Source organism: Gobio gobio, assembly GCF_949357685.1.
Source record: "Gobio gobio genome assembly, chromosome: 20".
Classification (NCBI taxonomy): domain Eukaryota; kingdom Metazoa; phylum Chordata; class Actinopteri; order Cypriniformes; family Gobionidae; genus Gobio; species Gobio gobio.
The window spans coordinates 35882101-35902006 of record NC_137113.1 but is presented as its reverse complement, the minus strand read 5'-3'; the positions used below and the strand labels follow the sequence as shown (position 1 = coordinate 35902006).

Below are 19906 nucleotides of genomic sequence, written 5' to 3'. Positions count from 1 at the left end.
AGAAGTCATATTGATTATCAGGGCCACCCACGCCCATTGTTTATTAATAATAACATGTACTGCCTCATTACACGTTTCATTAATACTAAAGAATTATTGTTCTTCTATTGTGGTCACTCACTTTACTTAATCTTGCTAAGCTGTTCTGTAAAAGTAATTTGTACAAGTAATTACAATTCTGAATCTCCTTAATCTGTGGAGAAGATTAGCTCATATTTCCTAAAAACAGACTTTCAGTAGAACAGTTAATTAAATTTCATTTTAAGGTTTCATCATACAATAAAGGTTAAATCATACAATAATCTTGCAATGCTAAGGTGTTTTGACTTTTTGAAATGCCATCCCAATGACCCATAGCAATGACATAGAACAACCCAACATTTCTTCAATTTCTCTTTCCTGTTTAGCAAATGTGGGTGTTTGATGAGGATGTGGGGATGAACTCCAGAGACATCACATATGTGCCAGGACTCTACAAGATCTTTGACGAGATTCTGGGTGAGTTTTGTCATGTGGTACAGTGAATCTCAAGCAGTCTGTAGCTAATAATGTTATAATTTAAATTGAACTATTTAGCTTTTATTGTATTCGGTAGTGTTGTAGTACTCGAGACTGGTCTTGAGACCATTTTTTGATGGTCTTGTCTTGGCTGCATTTCTCCTCGGTCTTGTCTTGGTCTCAGACTTGGAGGACTCTGGATTTTATCTCAAGACCAGTCAAGACCACAACTACAAGGATATTACTAAATTGCCAGTGCATTGTTTGATTTAACATCGTTAATGTGATTTGATGTAAAACTTAAGGCTTAAAATGCAATCAATAACTTCTTTGTAATGTGATTTCTTTTGTTACTGTGCTGCCGGGTTCAGAATCAATGCAGCATTGTCTCAAAAATGCCCAAAATTTATATAAATGCCCACAAAATTCTAGATTTAGATTTAGTTTTTTTTTTATAACAGAATTCAGTGTTTCCCCTAGGTTTACAGCTTTGGGGGGGGGCTCACGAAACTAGGCTACTAGTGTCGCGGAGCGGGAGTGTTACGGATACGTGGTGTTGCCATAGACAATAAATTAATTAATTTGGTAAATAAATATAAACAATATATATACTATATTTCAGGGCTCAATGCTAAGGATTTTTTTCAGGGGTTCAAATTTTTACTTGCCCTGTCAGAATTTTCACTGACCCCACCACAAAAAAAAGACAAATAAAATAAAATGGGCCTAGTATTGTTTTTGAGCCATATAAGCTTAATAAATAAGGTTATGACTCTAAAAACTAATATCCTAACTCTTTATTAAAGAGTAATAATATTGTTAAAGACCGTCAGTAATAAAATAAGAACACATAATCAAATTATGAGCAAAAGCACAAATAAATAAAGCAGAACAAACATATACAAATGAAATAAACAGTTCTTTTCATGTAGGTCAAAACTAGATTGTCAGGTAGCCTACAAAAATGGTAATCAAATGTAAAATATAACTGCATAGTCTGCATAAAATGATATGCCACTGCATATAAATATAGATGAACCCTTATTAAAAGTTATTCAGTCAAGAGCAGTGAGTGATTTTTTTTTTTTTTGTCTTTTGTTATCTCAATATTTATATAGCCAATGACGATATTTTCCGTCTTTCCATGTTTTCACTGTTATACGGTAGGGGGCGCTGTAGCGCATTTCCTGCACGAGAACAGAATCTCCTGATCAAAACACTGCCGAAGAAGCAGCAACGTGCGATATCATGTGTAAGCAGATGCATATGTAAAATACCGCGATCATCACCATTAAACAGCATATAAATCACAACTGCCTAATGTTATTGAATGAAATGTCAACCCAGGACGAGTTAGAGGACTGTGAAGCTTTGGGGTGTTGATGGACTCGATCTACAACATCTGTGTTTGTTCATCGTTCGGACGTAACGTAGTCTTTTACAAAAACGTGATTTTTTCAGCTTAAAGGGTTAGTTCACCCAAAAATGAAAATTCTGTCATTAATTACTCACCCTCATGTCGTTGGACACCCGTAAGACCTCCGTTCATATTCGGAACACAAATGAAGATATTTTAGTTGAAAGCTGATGGCTGAGAAAGGCTTCACACAGGCCTCCATTGGCATTCAGTACATTGACACTTCCAAGATCCATGAAAGGCACTTAAAACGTCGTTACAAAGTCTATCTCACCACAGTGGCTCTACAATAATCATACAATGCGACGACAATAGTTTTTGTGCGCAAAAAAAAATCAAAATAACACCTTTATCCAACTTGTTCTCGACTTCCGTGTATGCCTCCACGACGCATGCGCGAGAATGACGCAGATCCGGCGTTCGGACAGATGACCCAGAAGCGATTTGTTTACGAGCAGAGGAAGACGCGCGTGTCTAAGCTGTTGGATTCTACATTGATCGTGCTTTAGGTCTCGGCGTAGTGCTCAAAATGGGGTTAGAGTGTGCATTTCATGGAATCCCGAGCCCCGGCGCTACGTCATATTCTCGCGCATGCGTCGTGGAGACACACGCGGAAGGCAATAACAAGCTGGATAAAGGTGTTCTTTTGATTTTTTTTTGCGCACAAACTATTGTCGTCGCATTGTATGATTATTGTAGAGCCACTGTGGTGAGAGACTTTGTAACGACGTTTTAAGTGCCTTTCATGGATCTTGGAAGTGTCAATGTACTGAATGCCAATGGAGGCCTGTGTGAAGCCTTTCTCAGCCATCAGATTTCAACTAAAATATCTTCATTTGTGTTCCGAATATGAACGGAGGTCTTACGGGTGTCCAACGACATGAGGGTGAGTAATTAATGACAGAATTTTCATTTTTGGGTGAACTAACCCTTTAATGCTCAAAATGTTGCTTTTTCATGAAACTTGCAACATTCAAGTGTTGATTAAAAAAATAATATATGAAGCTGGAATAAAACAGTGGGTCTGTTCTTTCTTTTGATATATTGCATGTTTAGATATTCTGTGGACCATTAAAACTTGTGAAAATGACCATAAATTCTGGCGGTGACTGGCAAATTTCATGTTTACGTTCATTTAAAAGACCTAACCGACTATGTTTACAATGATACTCAACAAGACAGTCATTTTGATATAATTTTGTGTGAATATTCACGCGCTGTGAGACGCGTGTGTGTGTGTGTGTGTGTGTGTGGTGTGTTGCTGCCCTTCGCGACGAGCAAACTGAGAGACACACTTTCTCGTCTAGGAGCGCTTGAATATTTAAATTGGCAAGGCTTAAAAATGCTCAAATGATCAGTTTCCGTGAAGATGCAGCATTGGCCCGAGTGTCTTTCACGCTGGCACTGAACCATCGGGCAATTCTTATTGCCGACCGTAATGACAAATATTTTTTGTCATTCATTCAGGGGGGGCGGGAGGTCGTTTTGGGAGGGCGGGGTGCCCCCCAAAACAATAGTAGGGGAAACTACTGGAATTTACTTAAGCAATATTGCAAGAGCAAGAGTGCTGTTTTCATGAATATAAGTGTGATTGCAAATTATATTGATTTATACAAACGTTCAATAAACAAGTTTGTTTAAAATGTAACTTAATATTGTGTCTTTGCTAATTCTTTTAGATCTTTTAGATCTTTTCTAAGAATTTAGATTAGATCTAATTTAAGGAGTGCTGGTCTGGTCTTGGTCTTGATTCGGTCTCGCCCTGTCTTGGTCTTAACTTGCTCTCGGGACACGCTGGTCTTGGTCTCGACTTGGCCTCGGTTTAGGTGGTGTTGACTACAACACTAGTATTAGGCACAGGGCTCTACGCTAACATTTTTCTTGAGGAGCACTTGTGCTCCTAATTTTAAAAAATTAGGAGCACAGTCAAAAATTTAGGAGCACTTTCTGATCAATAACACGCATTCCAATTATAACTTTCCCAGGATGATCTTTGTCCCTTTAAATTAATGTCCAGGGGCATTTTTACCATTATAAGAGCAATGTTTTCTAATCTTATTAAATGTATGCATCATCTTTTGGCAATTTCTTCAATTAAAATAGAAATTGTTTTTAAAATGTTAATTTAAACAATAAATTCTGTTAGAGCAATAAGACACAACCAGACTGTTACCAATCTAATTAAATCAGCATCAAAAGATCAATCTTTGCACTGTAGAAAGTGCAACAGCCGCTCTATCTGAAGTGCTGTTTAGACACATTTACATAGATTTAATGCAGCTCATGGGTGAATAATGTTGTATGAATGTTTTAAATATAAGTTTTTGAATTTAGAAATAGGCTATGTACAAGTTAAACTTAAACTTAGTTAAAAGATTTATATTTTAAATAAAAAGTCCATGCAAAGTATAAATGAAAATAAAACCGCCAGTAGGTGGCGTCAAGTCTTATGTGCGAGTCGTTCATTCAATCGTTCAAACGCAGATTCATTCGAATCAAACCGCTTGTATTGTACCGCCTAAAACGTTGTTACTTAATATCAACTTGTCTATTGGACTTTTGTACAATATCATGCCAATACTCGGAGCAATAGCTGTCTGTAACTTTATGCGCTCTGGCGCTTAATAAACATAACTGCAGGCGTCTCGCGGAAGAACATTGCAGCCGGAGCTACTTCTCTAGGTACGGTGCTCCTCCGCAGCGCTGCGACCCGAACTGGAATTGAATAGTCAGAATATAAACACTTATTATATGTGTACCGTAGTGATTCAGGGTAAGATAAAAACATGGTTTGGTAAATGGATTCATGATGTACTCACTCATATGCATCTAGTCATTTGTATGGACTGCAGCTGATACAGATTAAATCAAGAACTCATACAGGGGCGTTTTAAAATGATTTTTTATTAATTAATTTTTGGTGGCATTTTTGCCCCAAGCCCCTGTTAATTTCCGACCTTGTTTATAATAATCCAAATGTTGTATTTCTAGTTAATTTTGGTTAATTTTGGTCTGGTAAGTGCGCATGGCTGCGTCACACACGTTTCACCTGGTAAACAATCTGTGAAGTGTAGTCCGTCGCACATGTTTTTTGCACATGCTCTGCTGACAAAAGGCATGAAAAGCAGTTGATTGCAGCACGAAACGTAACAGTTGCTCAGTCAGTCAGTGTTGATGCACTTTGGCAGTTGTAGTTTTTATTCCGATTGTATTATACATCTATTCATGAGAATCGATCGGGTCACTCGCACCGGTGCGCCTAAATATTTTTTCACAGTCGCACGCAGTAATTTTCAGGCGCAAATGTCTAAGCTATGTAGAGCCCTGAGGCATATGCTAAGAATAAATATCTTTTTAAAAATTTAATTTGTTAATGTGCTCTCAAGTACATATTTTATTTTAATTATATACAATATATATATATATATATATCACACAAAAGACAATTACATGCAAGTTGTGATTCAGACCGCATTTTTAGTATACATTTTTGTATCTGTGGTTGCTGTTATTTAGTACATAGGCTTCCCTTTTGATCTAAAACATGCATTATTACAGTTTTAAATTATTGTTTTTAAAGGGATCGTTCACCCAAAAATGAAAATTGTCATTTACTTGCCCTCATGTAATTTGAAGACTTTTGTGTCACAAACACACATGACATTTTGTTTGGACCTGACACACATAATGGTCCTTCCATTTGAAAGTTCCTGCAAACAAAACTTTAATCATAAAAACATGGTAAAATTAATCCATAAAAATCAAGCGTTTCAATCCAAGTCTTCTGAAGAGAGACAATTGCTTTACATAATAAACAGATTTAACCAAGGCTTTTATTCATATAAACGTTAAAATCAACGCTCATCCATATTGCATCAAATATAGTAAAAGGAAGCAAGCACGTTTGAATATTGACCATATAAAAAAGATGCTTCGACTATTGTTGAGTGTAATATTCATTCTCTGATTCATAGTGAATGCTGCTGATAACAAACAGAGGGACAAGGCTATGAACTGCATCAAAATCAATGTTGACTCGTAAGTATTTCTCATACTCTGGATGGTCAGTGTTGTAGACAGTGAGGACTTAGAGAGTTGTCTAAGTGGTGCGTGTTTGTGTGCAGAGAAAATAACACCATCAGTGTGTGGAACAACGGAAAGGGTATTCCTGTGGTCGAGCACAAAGTGGAAAAGGTGTACGTTCCTGCCCTGATCTTCGGCCAGCTCCTGACCTCCAGCAACTATGACGATGACGAGAAGAAGGTCACAGGTGAGGATATGTTGGAAGTGAATGGATTCATTTGAAAGCACTAGACTTAATGGGGATGTGTAATCATGTGTGTTGTCATCAGGTGGCCGTAACGGATATGGTGCAAAGCTATGTAATATCTTCAGCACTAAGTTCACTGTAGAGACCGCCTGCCGAGAGTCAAGACAATGTTTCAAACAGGTAAGCCTGATACCTTCACCAGCCACAGTGGCTAGTGGTTTTCCTAAGTTACTAGCTACTCAGCATTTTTACTGGCCACAATTTTGACATCGAGACCATGGGGGAAAACTGCCATATAGATATTTTTTATATTCTCTTATAATTTGGCAGCAGGTATATTAGGCTTAGGCATGTGCCGGTATCAAATTTTCATGTTACGATTAATTGCTGTAGCTTTTATCACGGTATACGGTATTATCACGATATTGAAATAAATTGCAAAAAAAGTGTTGTCATACTATAACAGGTTAAATCACTTTCTTATAACAAAAGAACCAAACATTTAAAGGGGGGGGGGGGCACTCAGTTTCAGTCAGTCTCACGTCAATCTTGAGTACCTATAGTGTAGCATTGCATCCTGCATATCTCCGAAAAGTCTTTATTTTTATTATAATTATAAAAGGAAGATGCGCTGTTCCAAATCTTTCCGAAAAAAGCCGTGCGGCTGGGGGTGTATCGTGTGGGCGGAGCTAAAGAATGTCGAGCGCGCGCCGCTGTTACTGTGAGTGCGTCTGAAAGCTGCGTCATCCCTAAAAGCGGGAAAACTTTATTCAACATAAAAAATGGCTTTTAATCAGATACAGCCATACATCTATGATCCGGAATCAGACCCAGAGGCTGAAGTTGAACAGGAGCAGCAGCAAAAACGACTAGAGCAGGACATCTCTATGTGGTATAAGTTACACTAACTATATAATATGCTTAGCAGCTTGTGTTATTTACACATTTATACTTTAATTATATCGTGTGTGTTTACGCGTGGTTTGTGTAGACATGATTTGTAGTAAGCGGACTGGTTTTGCGCGTCAGGCTAGTGTTTACATAGAAAGACATGGAATAGTAGCGCATTTGAATGAAGAAGCGCGCTTATTTAGTTCAACATATTTCCCCACTCTTTGTGTATTGTTGTTTGGAGTGCTTTTACAATACACAAACATACACATATAGTGGTCAGCTAAACAAATGTACACACTATACATCGCATGCTCCATTGATCAATACGTGATCATGTTTGGGCTACTTGATGGGCATAGGCAAAAACAGACATTTGAAGCAGTCTTACTCACTGCCTGCGGTTCCAACGTTGGGACCTTTATCGTTGGGACCGCTCCATCCTTCAGTATTAGAAGATTTGAAAATCCGGCGTTGAACTGGGCCTTGTTTATAAAACAATCGGCACCGAAATGCAGGGAACAGACATAAATATTTGCGCAACTCAGTTGCTGATCCGGAAAAGCAAATTCCATCCACTTTTGCCTTAACGTGGGGTTATTTGGCTACGAGCCAGCGCTTTGATGGGCGTAGCCTATTGCTTTCACGCGGTCTCTCTCTCTCTCTCTCTCTCTCTCTCTCTCTCTCTCTCTCTCTCGCTCTTCCGGTAGAATTGTCCGTACGGCCCATACAAGGAAATTCCGCCCTGTTGACGTCAAGCGGACCCATGATCGAAAAAAACTTTCCGAAACTTATGACTAACAGGAAGTACTAATTTTGGCAAAGAAATACTCCCATCAAACGTCCACCTTAGCTTTTGAAACTGTGTCCATGTTTAGCATGGGAATCCAAGTCTTTAACAGTGCAAAAAGATCAGTATGCATGAAACAGCATTTCACCCCCCCTTTAAATACAATAAAGCAATACACAAAAATGTATAAAGTAAACAAATATTTAAAACCGATTAAAGTGCAAAAGAATTATAAAGAACAATAGGTATGCTGAAATGTACATTTAACTAAGATTAATACATGCTTTAGAAATATTTTTCATTGTCAGCTTTAGAGCTGCAACTAACGATTATTTTTTCTGTCGACTAATCTAACGATTATTTTTTCGATTAGTCGACTAATCTAACGATTATTTTTCCAGATTAATCTTATTCTTTTTTACTGATTATTGTATTTAAAAGAGGGTAGTGAATTTGTATATTATTTTAACATGAAATCAATGAATGATGACAATATTAATTGTATTTCAGGAAGGGTACTGTACATAGTATGCCATTTTATAATTAAATATATGAACAAAAGAAGCTTTTTAAACATAATATATAATGATACTATTCATCATAAAATGTATACAGAGTAGGCCTAATTAGGAAAAGTTGTTTACTATAGTAGTTGAGTATGATTTACTTATTGATTTGTGTCAATAGTAAACGAAAATGCACTTGTATTTATCTGCAAAAGGTTCACATACAGGAGCTTTCAGCATAGTTTTAATATAGTATAACTAGTCGTCTATTTTGAAGATACATGTGCATAAACAACGACTAAAGCTGCCAGAAGTTTTTGCCCAAACTTCAAAGACACATTTAAATTATTAAAGCTAGAGGCATATCTTAACTTTAATGTTACTTTAATCATGTAAACTACCTATATACAACAAGTTATTATGCATATGTGTTTGGGACAGAGCGGAACCAGGTCGCATTAACAGCAGATATATGCAGCCCATAATAAATAAAAGCATGAGACGTACTGGGGTCGGAGAAGAACCCAGGAAAATGTGACCGTCTGTTGCAATACACGCGCCACGGTTCAGCTGCGCGAGAGAACACTGGCAGCAGGGTAGCCAGGTTTACACAACAAACCCCACCCATTCGTTACTCAAAACTAGCCCAAAACAAGCCCAATCGCGTTTCGGGGAGGTTCTCTGGTAAACATCGCGTTCGGGGGGTTAAATGTGTGTTTTTTTGCTTCAACCCGCGGACATGAGACACAGCCCGCGGCAACAGTGTAGAAGTAGCCGGAAAAAAGCGGACTTGGCAACACTGACTGCAGTGTGAAAGCTCCCGCTCTCCACGCGCACAGCTTCTGCTCTGCCACCACGTGCAGTGTGAAACCGGCATTACAGAGCGAACAAAGCACAGTTTTATTCGGCTTCTGTTTAAAGTACTCCTACACTTTTGAATGTCGCGGTCTGGCTTTATATGATAAATGATCATTTTCACTATGCCCGGGAGCAGAAGCTGCCATTATTCTAGATCTTCTGTTCCATTCTAGAATGTAAATAATGTGCCGCCGACGCGCCGACGTATTTTCGTAGTCGACGTCATCGACGACGTCGACGCGTCGTTGCAGCCCTAGTCAGCTTGTTAATGAAGGAACTAATGTTAAATACTGGAGCCTTGTAAAGTGTGTGATTGAACAACAGTCAGAACATATTCAAACAATATCTAGGGCATGTCATTTAGTCCAGATTAAAATATAAAATGCAATGCAGCAAAAGTTACTCTAGAAAAATCATGAGTGCACAATAATTGTATAAAATCTAAACATTTAGTGGGGATAAAATGATATAGTGAATAAAATAAAAGTGAATAAGTGTAGCACTAAATCCGGTAAAATGTTACACATTGTTGTAAAATATATCCATGAAAAAACAAGAAATATATTTATAGAAATAGGACCTATATACCTACTAAGAAATTAAAAGACACTTATTTTAAATGTATAGCGCAGCATTTTAATGAGGCAGCAACATATAATAGATATGGCAGAACAAGAAAGGCTATTAATAATTTTTATTAAAGGCTCCAATCAGAGCAACACAAAGCACGTATATGCATCCCGTGCGCCGGATGATGAGCTTGAAGCAACATGGAGTCACTCTGTCCGCATTGAAAAGTTCAAAACACAATGGGAAGAGAAATCGATGCGTAGTGTTCCATCTTTAGTATGCAATATCTTATTTAGCCGGGGGTTTTTTTTTACAGTTTAACATTTCAGTTACCGTGTGTGAAGAATAATACAATCTCTTGTCCAGTGTTGTGATCTAACAGACACCCGGTAGAAAGTAACACGATTTACAGCAATGAACTCCAGCAAGATAAAGTAATTTTATGCGAAACCATAGAGCGTTATCTACAGATCAAGAACAATAACCGTAGCATTAAATCATCTTGGAAAGAGTTTCGTCGTGTTGACTGTCGTAACCGTACGGTTTGAAAGCTGAATGAAGAATGACTGACAGCCGCAGCGGAGGGAACCATTTACGTGAACTTTAATTTAATGACTTAAATATTCATCTGTACCTCACATTAAACCATGGAATGGCTTCAGAACACTTATAATATGGTGCACCTCCTAATGTTATTGTGCCTTTTGTGGGGCACTGGGGCTTAATTATAACACAGAATATTTTACGCACAGTATCGGATTTGGATCTGTCTGATCGATACCAATCCGGCAATTAATGGCAGTATTGGAGCTGATACTGAGTATCGGATTGGTGCATCCCTAGTTGATACCCTCTGGTTGTTGGGAATATCAATATAGCCGCTTGAAACACTTGTAGTTGCTTCACTTCCTGCTGGCAATCCAGTCATATTTGTAGATCAGTGACTGCCATACATACCATCATAAAAAGCCAAATGTGACTTAATGGTGTCAACCATCAATCAGAATGTGATGTGCTTTATCTTGGAACAAAAGTGGTAAAAGTGTTTCAATCCTTTCCCCAAAGACATGGTTTGATAACATGGGCCGAGCAGGCGATTCTAAGATCAAACCCTTCGATGGCGACGACTATACCTGCATCACGTTCCAGCCGGACCTGGCAAAGTTTAAGATGCAGGTTTTGGATAAAGACACTGTCGCGCTGCTAACTCGACGAGCATATGACATCGCTGGGGCCACTAAGGGTGTCCGTGTCTTTCTCAACGGAAAGAAACTGCCAGTGAGTAGATGATTGGGTTTTGCACTTGACCTCATGATTTTTTTTCTGTTAGTTTATATCACTGAGTTTAAAGCCTAAGTTTAATTTCCTTTTATTTTTCAGGTGAATAGTTTCCGTAGCTACGTGGACCTGTATCTAAAGGATAGGGTGGATGAGACTGGTTCTCCTCTGACGATAGTCCATGAGAGTGTGAATGAACGCTGGGAGGTGTGTCTTACCCTTAGTGACAAAGGGTTCCAGCAAGTCAGCTTTGTTAACGGCATCGCCACAACTAAGGTAAACATCTTCAGGTTTTCAACATGGCATTGATGTTCGAGCATAATATTTTTTTGCCAAACTGTTTGATTTTGAGCATTTTTTTAATTAAACCTAATTTCTGTCCCTCCATTAAAAGTCTGTTCACATAAAGCTTTGATGCTTAAGGTTCATAAATGGTAGTAATAGTGATCCATGTGAATCTAGCCGTTTAATCTGAAGTCTGCTGAAGAGACATGATTGCTTTAAATTAGGGCTGCACAATTGATCAAATTTCTAATTGTGATTACAATTACAGATGCCACAATTACGTAATCATTCAAGGGCGCAATTACAAAAAAGTCCACTTACATTATTCTGCATGCTTAAGTTGTTGGGTTTTTTTTTTCTTCTACGGGTTAAGGTTTTTTCCCCCCATAGTTTTAACGTAGAATATGTTTTTCAGGACAAATGTTTTCAGCGAATTTTCATATAAAAATATAACATGCAGTTGCTTCAAACAATGGTATAAAGCTTTCACTACATTATTTAGTCTATATACCATTTAATGTAGTTAAATATACACAGAGTTCAGCTTTTCTCCAGGTATCAGCATGATAAATGTGATATTGAAGAAGTTAATAAGTGACTTGTGTTTTAGACACCATATTGCCAACGAAAATAATTGTTCAAAACAAAAAAACAGCACTGTAATTGCGTATCTGAACAACACACGGAGATGTTTCCTTACTGAATGAATAAGCTTTTTGAACGAATCAGTTGAATCAATGATTAAGATTGATTTAAGATAGTCAAATGCCTCATTTTTGAATTAATCGGTTGAATCTCAATGACTCTCTCATTAACGGTGAACTTGCTGCAACCTACTGGTGGTTTTAATTTCACATTTGAAGTATCTTCGTGTTTTAAATTATTTCAAATATCAATATTCAATGTTTTGTTTAAAACATCAAAATATTATTTGTGCATTTGTAACTGTGGGGTCATTTGTCTGAGCTGCATTAGACAGTCTGTGTAAATGATCTAAATCCACTTCAGATGCAGCTTCTGATTCCTCTCCATTGCAAAGATGAATTTTGTTGATACTAGCTTTAATTTCATTGATAACAGCCCTTTTGTGTCTTCTAATTATTTGCATGCATTATCTTTTGAGCCAATTTCATAAATGTAATCAAATTTAATTATGTTTAAAAAATACATTTATAAAATGCACATAAGGTAAAAATCAACTTAAACTTGTTGGAAAAGATTATTTGTTACTGCTGTGAACTGACCACCACACAGAATATGAAGAATTCCAAAAACTTTAGGAGTCAGCTGACCACGGCAGTCCTAAACCTGCCAAGGTTTATTGGCAAAATATTGTCAAATTATCGTTATCAATAAAATCCCAGAAAATATTGATAATTTGTCAATATCGCACACCCCTATATGAGAACAATGTCAAGTCACATTTATAGTGCTTTATACAATACAGATTGTTTCAAAGCATTTTCATATATCAAATTGTCTAACTGACTAATTCATATTTGGTTGACTAAGCCTCTTCTCATCGATTTAAATTTTAGTCGACTATTAGGGGGCAGCTCTAGCAGAGTTCACGACACGCATAACTGTAAAGGCACAGAGGAAAGATATTGTGCTTTTTCCCTGCCCTAAAATCCTACTTATTTTAAACCGGCAATGCAGTTAAAGTTAGAATGTTATCCGTTGTTTGATCTGTAAACACGTGGACATATGCCTCTTTAATCGGTCTCTGATACTGTAAATTGACAGAGGAAAGTGCTTTCAATTCAGCATTGTGTTTCAGGGTGGCAGACACGCAGACTATGTTTCAGACCAGATTGTTTCCAAACTGATTGAAGTGGTGAAAAAGAAGAACAAGGCTGGAGTGGCTGTCAAACCTTTCCAGGTATGTCCAGATTATCAGAGAAACTTATAAAACTCAAAGATTATGGCTCTCTGGTTGAACTGTGGTTGAACTTTGTGTGCAGGTGAAGAATCATATGTGGTTGTTTGTGAACTGTCTGATTGAGAACCCCAGCTTTGACTCTCAGACCAAAGAGAACATGACCTTACAGCAGAAGAGTTTCGGTTCCACCTGCTCTCTGAGTGACAAGTTCATTAAACAGGTGAGAAATGTGACACTTAAATTTTTCATTTCGAATCAAGCCTGTACTAGGGCTGTGCAATTAATCGAATTTCGATTTTTGCCTCCCAATGATCACCAAAATAGTACAATCGAGAAAAAACGATTATTTTGCCATGTTCAGTTTTGCAAGAACACTCTTATTTTGTCTTGCGTTCTGAATGAAACGCGCACGCGCTCATCCGCCCCTCCCGAAGCCACAAATCTCTCAGGTCGTGAGTCTCGTGTCATATCATCCGCTAGAATTTAAAAACTCGGCGCGAGTAAAGATGGCAGAAGGGGGGCAGTTACAGCAGCGTTTGGTGAGCAAAAAAGGCAAAACCAACTCCGTTGTCTGGGAACAGTTTGGCTTCGAGGAATCAGACGACGAGCAGAAACATGCTACGTGCAAGATTTGAGAGAGAGGCACACGCGGATCACAGCGCGCAAATATTGAGTTCTCTTTCAAGTCTTGCTCTTGAATGGACAAACTCACACAAAACGTATGTCAACATGTCCAACTTGATGAGTATCCTAGCAGACATAGTCTGTATATGCCTTAAGTGAACTTTATACAGTCGATAAAGACGACGCATATCCGATCATTAGGTCTTAAAGAGGCAGTAGCCTTTACTGCTGTCTCTTTAATGTCAAACAACAACAGACAAGGACATCATTCACTGCACTTGATTGAATAGCTTTTGTAAGTTTAATAGGATTAATCTTTAATTTATGCACTCAAATATGCAATGTTATTTTACATTTGATACATTTCTGTACCTGAAAACTAATGTTAGACGTACCTGAAAAGCATATCTAGCCGAACCAAATTGTTTATCTTATTTATTTGTGGTTATCATTTTTACGTGAATACTTTTATACTTTAATTTGAATATGTTATATTGTTTATTTTAATAGTTCGAAAAGTACAACAAATGTTACAATTTCAATTGAATTGTTGAAAGGTGTATTTTTAATAAATACAACACATTCCCAAAGTCATGTGAAATAATCGTGTTACATAATCGTGATTTCAATATTGACCAAAATAATCGTGATTATGATTTTTTTCCATAATCGAGCAGCCCTAGCCTGTACCATGATAATTATAATCATGAGGTAATTGAATTGCTTGCAGTCTGCATATAATGCTCCAACAATTATTGCTACAATGATCAATAGAGATATTAATTTCCTATCGAATTTATGGCATGCCATAGTGCTATACCAGAACCCGTTTCCAGGTTAAACTGGTTTGCAGGTAATGGCGTTGTCTAAAGTAACGAATCTTTGGTACAAAGTCAGTGCTGAAATTAAAAAATGTACCATACCAGCTTTTCCGTGGTACTGAGTACTATCTCAATTCTGTCCCCGCAGAGAGGCGGCAGCTTTTAAACATTTCCACGCAAATTTGTGTGAGTTCCTGGAAAGGAATCATGATGCCATTTTAAAAATGCATTTTTTTTGTTTGTTTATTGAGTGTAATGGAATGCTTTTAAAAATTAATGAAATTAATGTTGAAAAACATTACTTTTCACATACTGTACATTATTGCAGCTCCTCTTCCAGTTTTTCTGAAACCTGCTGATTTCTACAAAGCCCCTCCTGAAAAGCTTGGAGTGCTCTGATTGGCCAGCTCACCCAGCGCTGACCCAATTATTTTTCACAGCTTAAATGGTCAAATTCACACAAATTGTAAAAATCCCTGCCTTGGCTAGTATCCTCGTAAACAGTCGGTTATGTCTTAAGTGGATGAAAGAATACTGAAATATCAGTTTGTTGCATGTGTGTTTGCCCTTAAAGTGACAGCAGTCTAATAAGCCTGTTGCTGTCTGTCATTTGTTAATCAAACAACTAAAGACAGCACTCACTGCTGTTGACTTAAAACGGATTAATCATTAAAAAGTTATTCATTTACAATGGAGACCATCCAGTGTTTTACATTGGATTACTTTATTTAATTTCTATAGTATTTCTGTACCGGAATACTACTGTTAAACTTCCATTTGTATCTTAATTTTGTACTTATTTGTGCTACTGTTTATAATTTTAAATTCCTGTTTGTAAATTCAATAATAATTTTAAATCAATCTTACTAGTGCTGTTTAAGCTATTGCGGACAAAAAAAATTAGGCCCTGATTTAATTAAAAAAATTACACTACTTAGCATTTAACATTCAGTCATGTGACCATTATGGTTTCTTTGTGGAGTAAACTCTGGCAGTCGTAGCTAGTACTTATTAAAACAAAAACCAAGCAAACAAATCGCATTAATAGTCATTTTACTTAAGATATACTATGTAGACTGGGTAGACAATCATGGAACATTAGGTCAAGAATTTTAAGTCATGGAAATGTATTGGTTAAAATGTGTATGAACGCTGGCTGTAAAACCCCTGAGTGAATTCACCTCTCTGTGTCTTATCTGTAGGCTAATAGCTGTGGAATTGTGGAGAGCATTATGAATTGGGTGAAGTTTAAAGCCCAGGCTCAGCTCAATAAGAAATGCTCTGCTGTCAAACACACGAAGATTAAAGGAGTACCCAAGCTGGATGACGCCAATGATGCAGGTAACAAGGTTTTTTGTGGTTTTAAAATGTTAGGACACTTTGTTCTGCCTGAATGTTAATTTCACGATGGTTTGTTTGTTTCAGGTGGAAAGAACTCTACTTGCTGCACTCTGATCCTGACTGAAGGAGACTCGGCCAAAACTCTGGCCGTGTCAGGTCTGGGTGTGGTGGGGCGTGATCGTTATGGTGTCTTCCCTCTGCGTGGTAAAATCCTCAACGTGCGAGAGGCGTCACACAAACAGGTAGATAAATAAATATAATTAAAATAAAACAAGGCTTTTATTAACCGCTTGGATGACTTCAATGACAGACCCCGCCAGGCATAACGCAAGTGTTTTTTTTTTTTTGTGCTAGTTTCAGGCTGACGCAGTTATCATTCATGCGTCTAGAGCCACGTTGTTTAAATAGCAAATGCACTCGCGCCCATCTGTTCGCCCGTGGGCGTGCTGGTCTGAAAACGAGGTGTGTTTAGGCACATTGTTGGTGCATTGCTATTTTGAGGCAACTGAAAACGAGTGCGCCATTGACCAACAAAAACCTGGTCTAAAGTCAATATGGCAGTATTTTTTGCATATTTTTCTGTAAAGATTTGACCAAAAATAAAAACCCTGATTAATTTAACATTTTACCTCGATTACGATTAATGAACGATTTTTTTATTTTTTATTTTTTTTGCCCTCATAAGGTTTTTGAGTAAGTTCCTTATAAGGTTTTACTGTAAATATTTTATACTATTAAAATGTGGAATTTTTTTTTCTAATGAAAGTGCATTTCTTTGTGATTTTAAAATACTTGAAGGAAACGGTTCACTTTTAGCAGTTATTGTCTATGGGCCAGATTTCTGCTTGTTGTACATCAGATACAGATAAATTAACACAGTAGGCCTACAATACATTTATTTGAATGCATTAATGAGAGAGTGATAGTAGAGCGTAGGCTATAAGAACGGCAATTAACTTACCTGTATAAACTGTGTAAAACATGCAGTTACTATAGTGATTCTGGGCATCTAAAAACATAGATAACTGCTCTTACATCTCTGTGTGCCTGCAAACTGCACTTGATGTGAGTGACGGGGTGGAGTCACGTGACTAAAACCGAAATAACCGAAATGGGGAAAAATACGTCGGTGAGAGATTCTGAATTTCGGTATCGATTATTTTTCGATTAATCGTACAGCCCTACCCCTTAGTTAAATGCGCCTATAGGTGGATGCACAACGCGTGTACACTCTGCTTATTACACAGAGGGATGCGCAGCAGCACACAAACATTTTTAAATATTTAAAATAAAAGGATTCCTTTCTGGAGAAACGTTCAGTCTTTCCGCTCGCAAATTCCACCATGTTAATAGTGAATCCACCATGGTGTAAGTGCAACTGGCTTTTTAAAGGGAATGGGAGATGAGACTTTATTGCACGTTACAGGGTTTTTCCTGGGTCAAAAATGGTCTTCGGTGGTGGCTGACAGACATGGTCATCCACACACACACACACACACGTACAGTAAAAAGTACCCTACCCACGTGATCTGCAAGCGCAATACTGACAATACATTTAAAATAAATTCAAAGAAACAGTTTATAATTTTTGCTTATCTTATTTTGATACCTTGATGTTTTTTGTTCCAAAATTTTTTACACTATTTACAGATAATTGTTTTGGTATATAATCATATCAATATTAAAGTAGTATTAAAAAAATTAACAAATAATTTTCTGCCATATACAATTTAGTAAAATGATCAGCTAGCTAACAACAACTGGTTTCACCTCATTCCAGTCTAAACTAAATTATTTTAGGCTATTTATTTTACTACACATTGTCAACATAAATAAACTGAAAGACTAAAACTAATTCTTACTATCCACTCTTGCTAAATTGGGTGAGCACTTGCGTTCTCATTTCAGATGTTCTGAGTAAATGATTAAACTGATTCGTGAGGTCAGTGTTGGACAGATCAGTTGTTCTAACCAGTCGTTAAAACGACTCGGTTCAAAGGAGTCATTAGGTCGCGAATCGGACATTAGCAGACGCGTTGTGTGCGAATCCCGTCTGTTAGAACATTGCGAAAGATGTCAACACACAGAAAACACTTCATAACCGGATATAATTTGTTTCCCGTTTATTGAAAGTATGGTTTATGTCAGCTGGTCAGAGAAGAGTCAGCGTTTTTTTTTAGCGCAATTCACACCCAACGGTAATTCAAGGGGGAAAAAAATGTCCGAATGCGTCGCGTGCAATATGGATTCGGTCTTCCGACCTTTTGATTTTGATTAACGTAATATGTGAAATATTAAAAACGCTAAGACAGTGCTTATTTTTAAGACAGAGTGTGCGCGCGGAGGAGGGCTCTCTGCTCGTTCTCTCTGTCACAGTTAACATGCGCCCTCCCCTATCATAAATCACAATAACTGATCAAATAAGGCTTTGGCGGGACAAATGTTTTTTGGCGGCCGGATGCAGGAAAAACCCTGCGTTATACCCAAAACACACCCATGACTCATTAAGAGACCTGGCACAACCCTTTTGGACCATGTGCCTGGCGCGCCAAACTTTTTTTTTCTGTCGTTAAACTAGCAAAATTGGATTCGGACATGGTCTGAAGCGCACAGCACAAGTGCACTTAGTACATGCGCTCAGATCATTTAATTGGGGCCCAAATTCTCCACGCAAGAGTCAAATGGGTTTGGAATTTTTTCTATTCAGGTGAAGTATAGGAACAGTAGTTTTACATTCTATGTTTCATTCATTGAGACATGTTTTCTTTTTTTGTAGATCATGGAGAATGCGGAGATCAACAACATCATAAAGATCCTGGGTCTGCAGTACAAGAAGAACTACAGTGACTCCGAATCACTTAAAAGCCTGCGCTACGGCAAGCTCATGATCATGACAGATCAGGTCAGACTCGACTAGTGTGTCTGTTGCAGGAATATGGGACAATTGTAGTTTGTTGTCTGTAATGTCGGGTTATTTCTGCAGGATCAAGATGGATCTCACATTAAAGGTCTTCTCATCAACTTCATCCATCATAACTGGCCGTCACTGCTGCGCCACAACTTCCTCGAAGAGTTCATCACCCCTATCATCAAGGTAGATGCCAACTCCTCTGTCCTCACTGCATAGTGTTTTTTGTCGTAACATCTTTTTGACTGTCAGATTTTTCGTTTTCTAGGCGACCAATAAGAAGCAGGAGCTTTCTTTCTACAGTATCCCAGAGTTCACAGAATGGAAGGAGAAGCAAAGTAACATCAAATCCTGGAAGATCAAATACTACAAAGGTTTGTCTCAAACACCTGTGGTAGTCCACTGGCAAACGTAAGCAATGTTTTTACTCAGTGCTTATCTGCACAAGTGAAGGGGTCACAGTCTGGGTCACCAGGACACACTGGGTGTTTACTAGGGCTGGGTGGTATGACTATATATTGTGGCGACAATATAAAGTGCCTGTTGTTAGAGATCTTGCGATATATAGTTTATATTGCTGTATGCAAATATATCTGTGTACCACAGAACTGCTTAAAATTGACACCTAGAGCAGTGGTTCTCAACCTTTATCGCTCCAAGGCCTCCCATGGTTGAAGAAAAAATATTTAAAGGCCAACCCTAACTAAACTAAAAAAAAATATATTTTCAATTATTTATTAATAATATTTATTATCTTGAGACCCCCTTATAAGTCAGATGGGTTAAGAACTGCTGTGATTTTAAAGGAAGATTGTGAATGAGAAACTGAATGTTTAGCACAATAACAATGCGCTGCTCGCGCTGAGTGATACACACCTGAAGCATGCGCACAGAAAGCTGCCTCTGACAAATTCAGTTCTCACAGCTTTTTGTGCTTGAATGGTCAACACAATTATGCCAATGCCTA

The 19906-nt window shown here is 37.7% G+C and overlaps 1 protein-coding gene across 1 annotated transcript in view; it reads left to right on the top strand.

Moving 5' to 3' along the window:
- The window catches only part of top2a (DNA topoisomerase II alpha), a 42095-nt gene that overhangs the window by 5058 nt on the left and 17131 nt on the right, over positions 1 to 19906 (top strand). Inside the window, exons 3-15 of the mRNA XM_079801130.1 lie at positions 408 to 498; positions 5890 to 5953; positions 6040 to 6185; positions 6268 to 6365; positions 10866 to 11078; positions 11181 to 11354; positions 13144 to 13245; positions 13328 to 13465; positions 15893 to 16031; positions 16116 to 16273; positions 18808 to 18933; positions 19015 to 19125; positions 19208 to 19313. Coding sequence (XP_079657256.1) covers positions 408 to 498; positions 5890 to 5953; positions 6040 to 6185; positions 6268 to 6365; positions 10866 to 11078; positions 11181 to 11354; positions 13144 to 13245; positions 13328 to 13465; positions 15893 to 16031; positions 16116 to 16273; positions 18808 to 18933; positions 19015 to 19125; positions 19208 to 19313 — 1666 coding nt within the window. The remainder of the gene's footprint in view (positions 1 to 407; positions 499 to 5889; positions 5954 to 6039; positions 6186 to 6267; positions 6366 to 10865; positions 11079 to 11180; positions 11355 to 13143; positions 13246 to 13327; positions 13466 to 15892; positions 16032 to 16115; positions 16274 to 18807; positions 18934 to 19014; positions 19126 to 19207; positions 19314 to 19906) is intronic.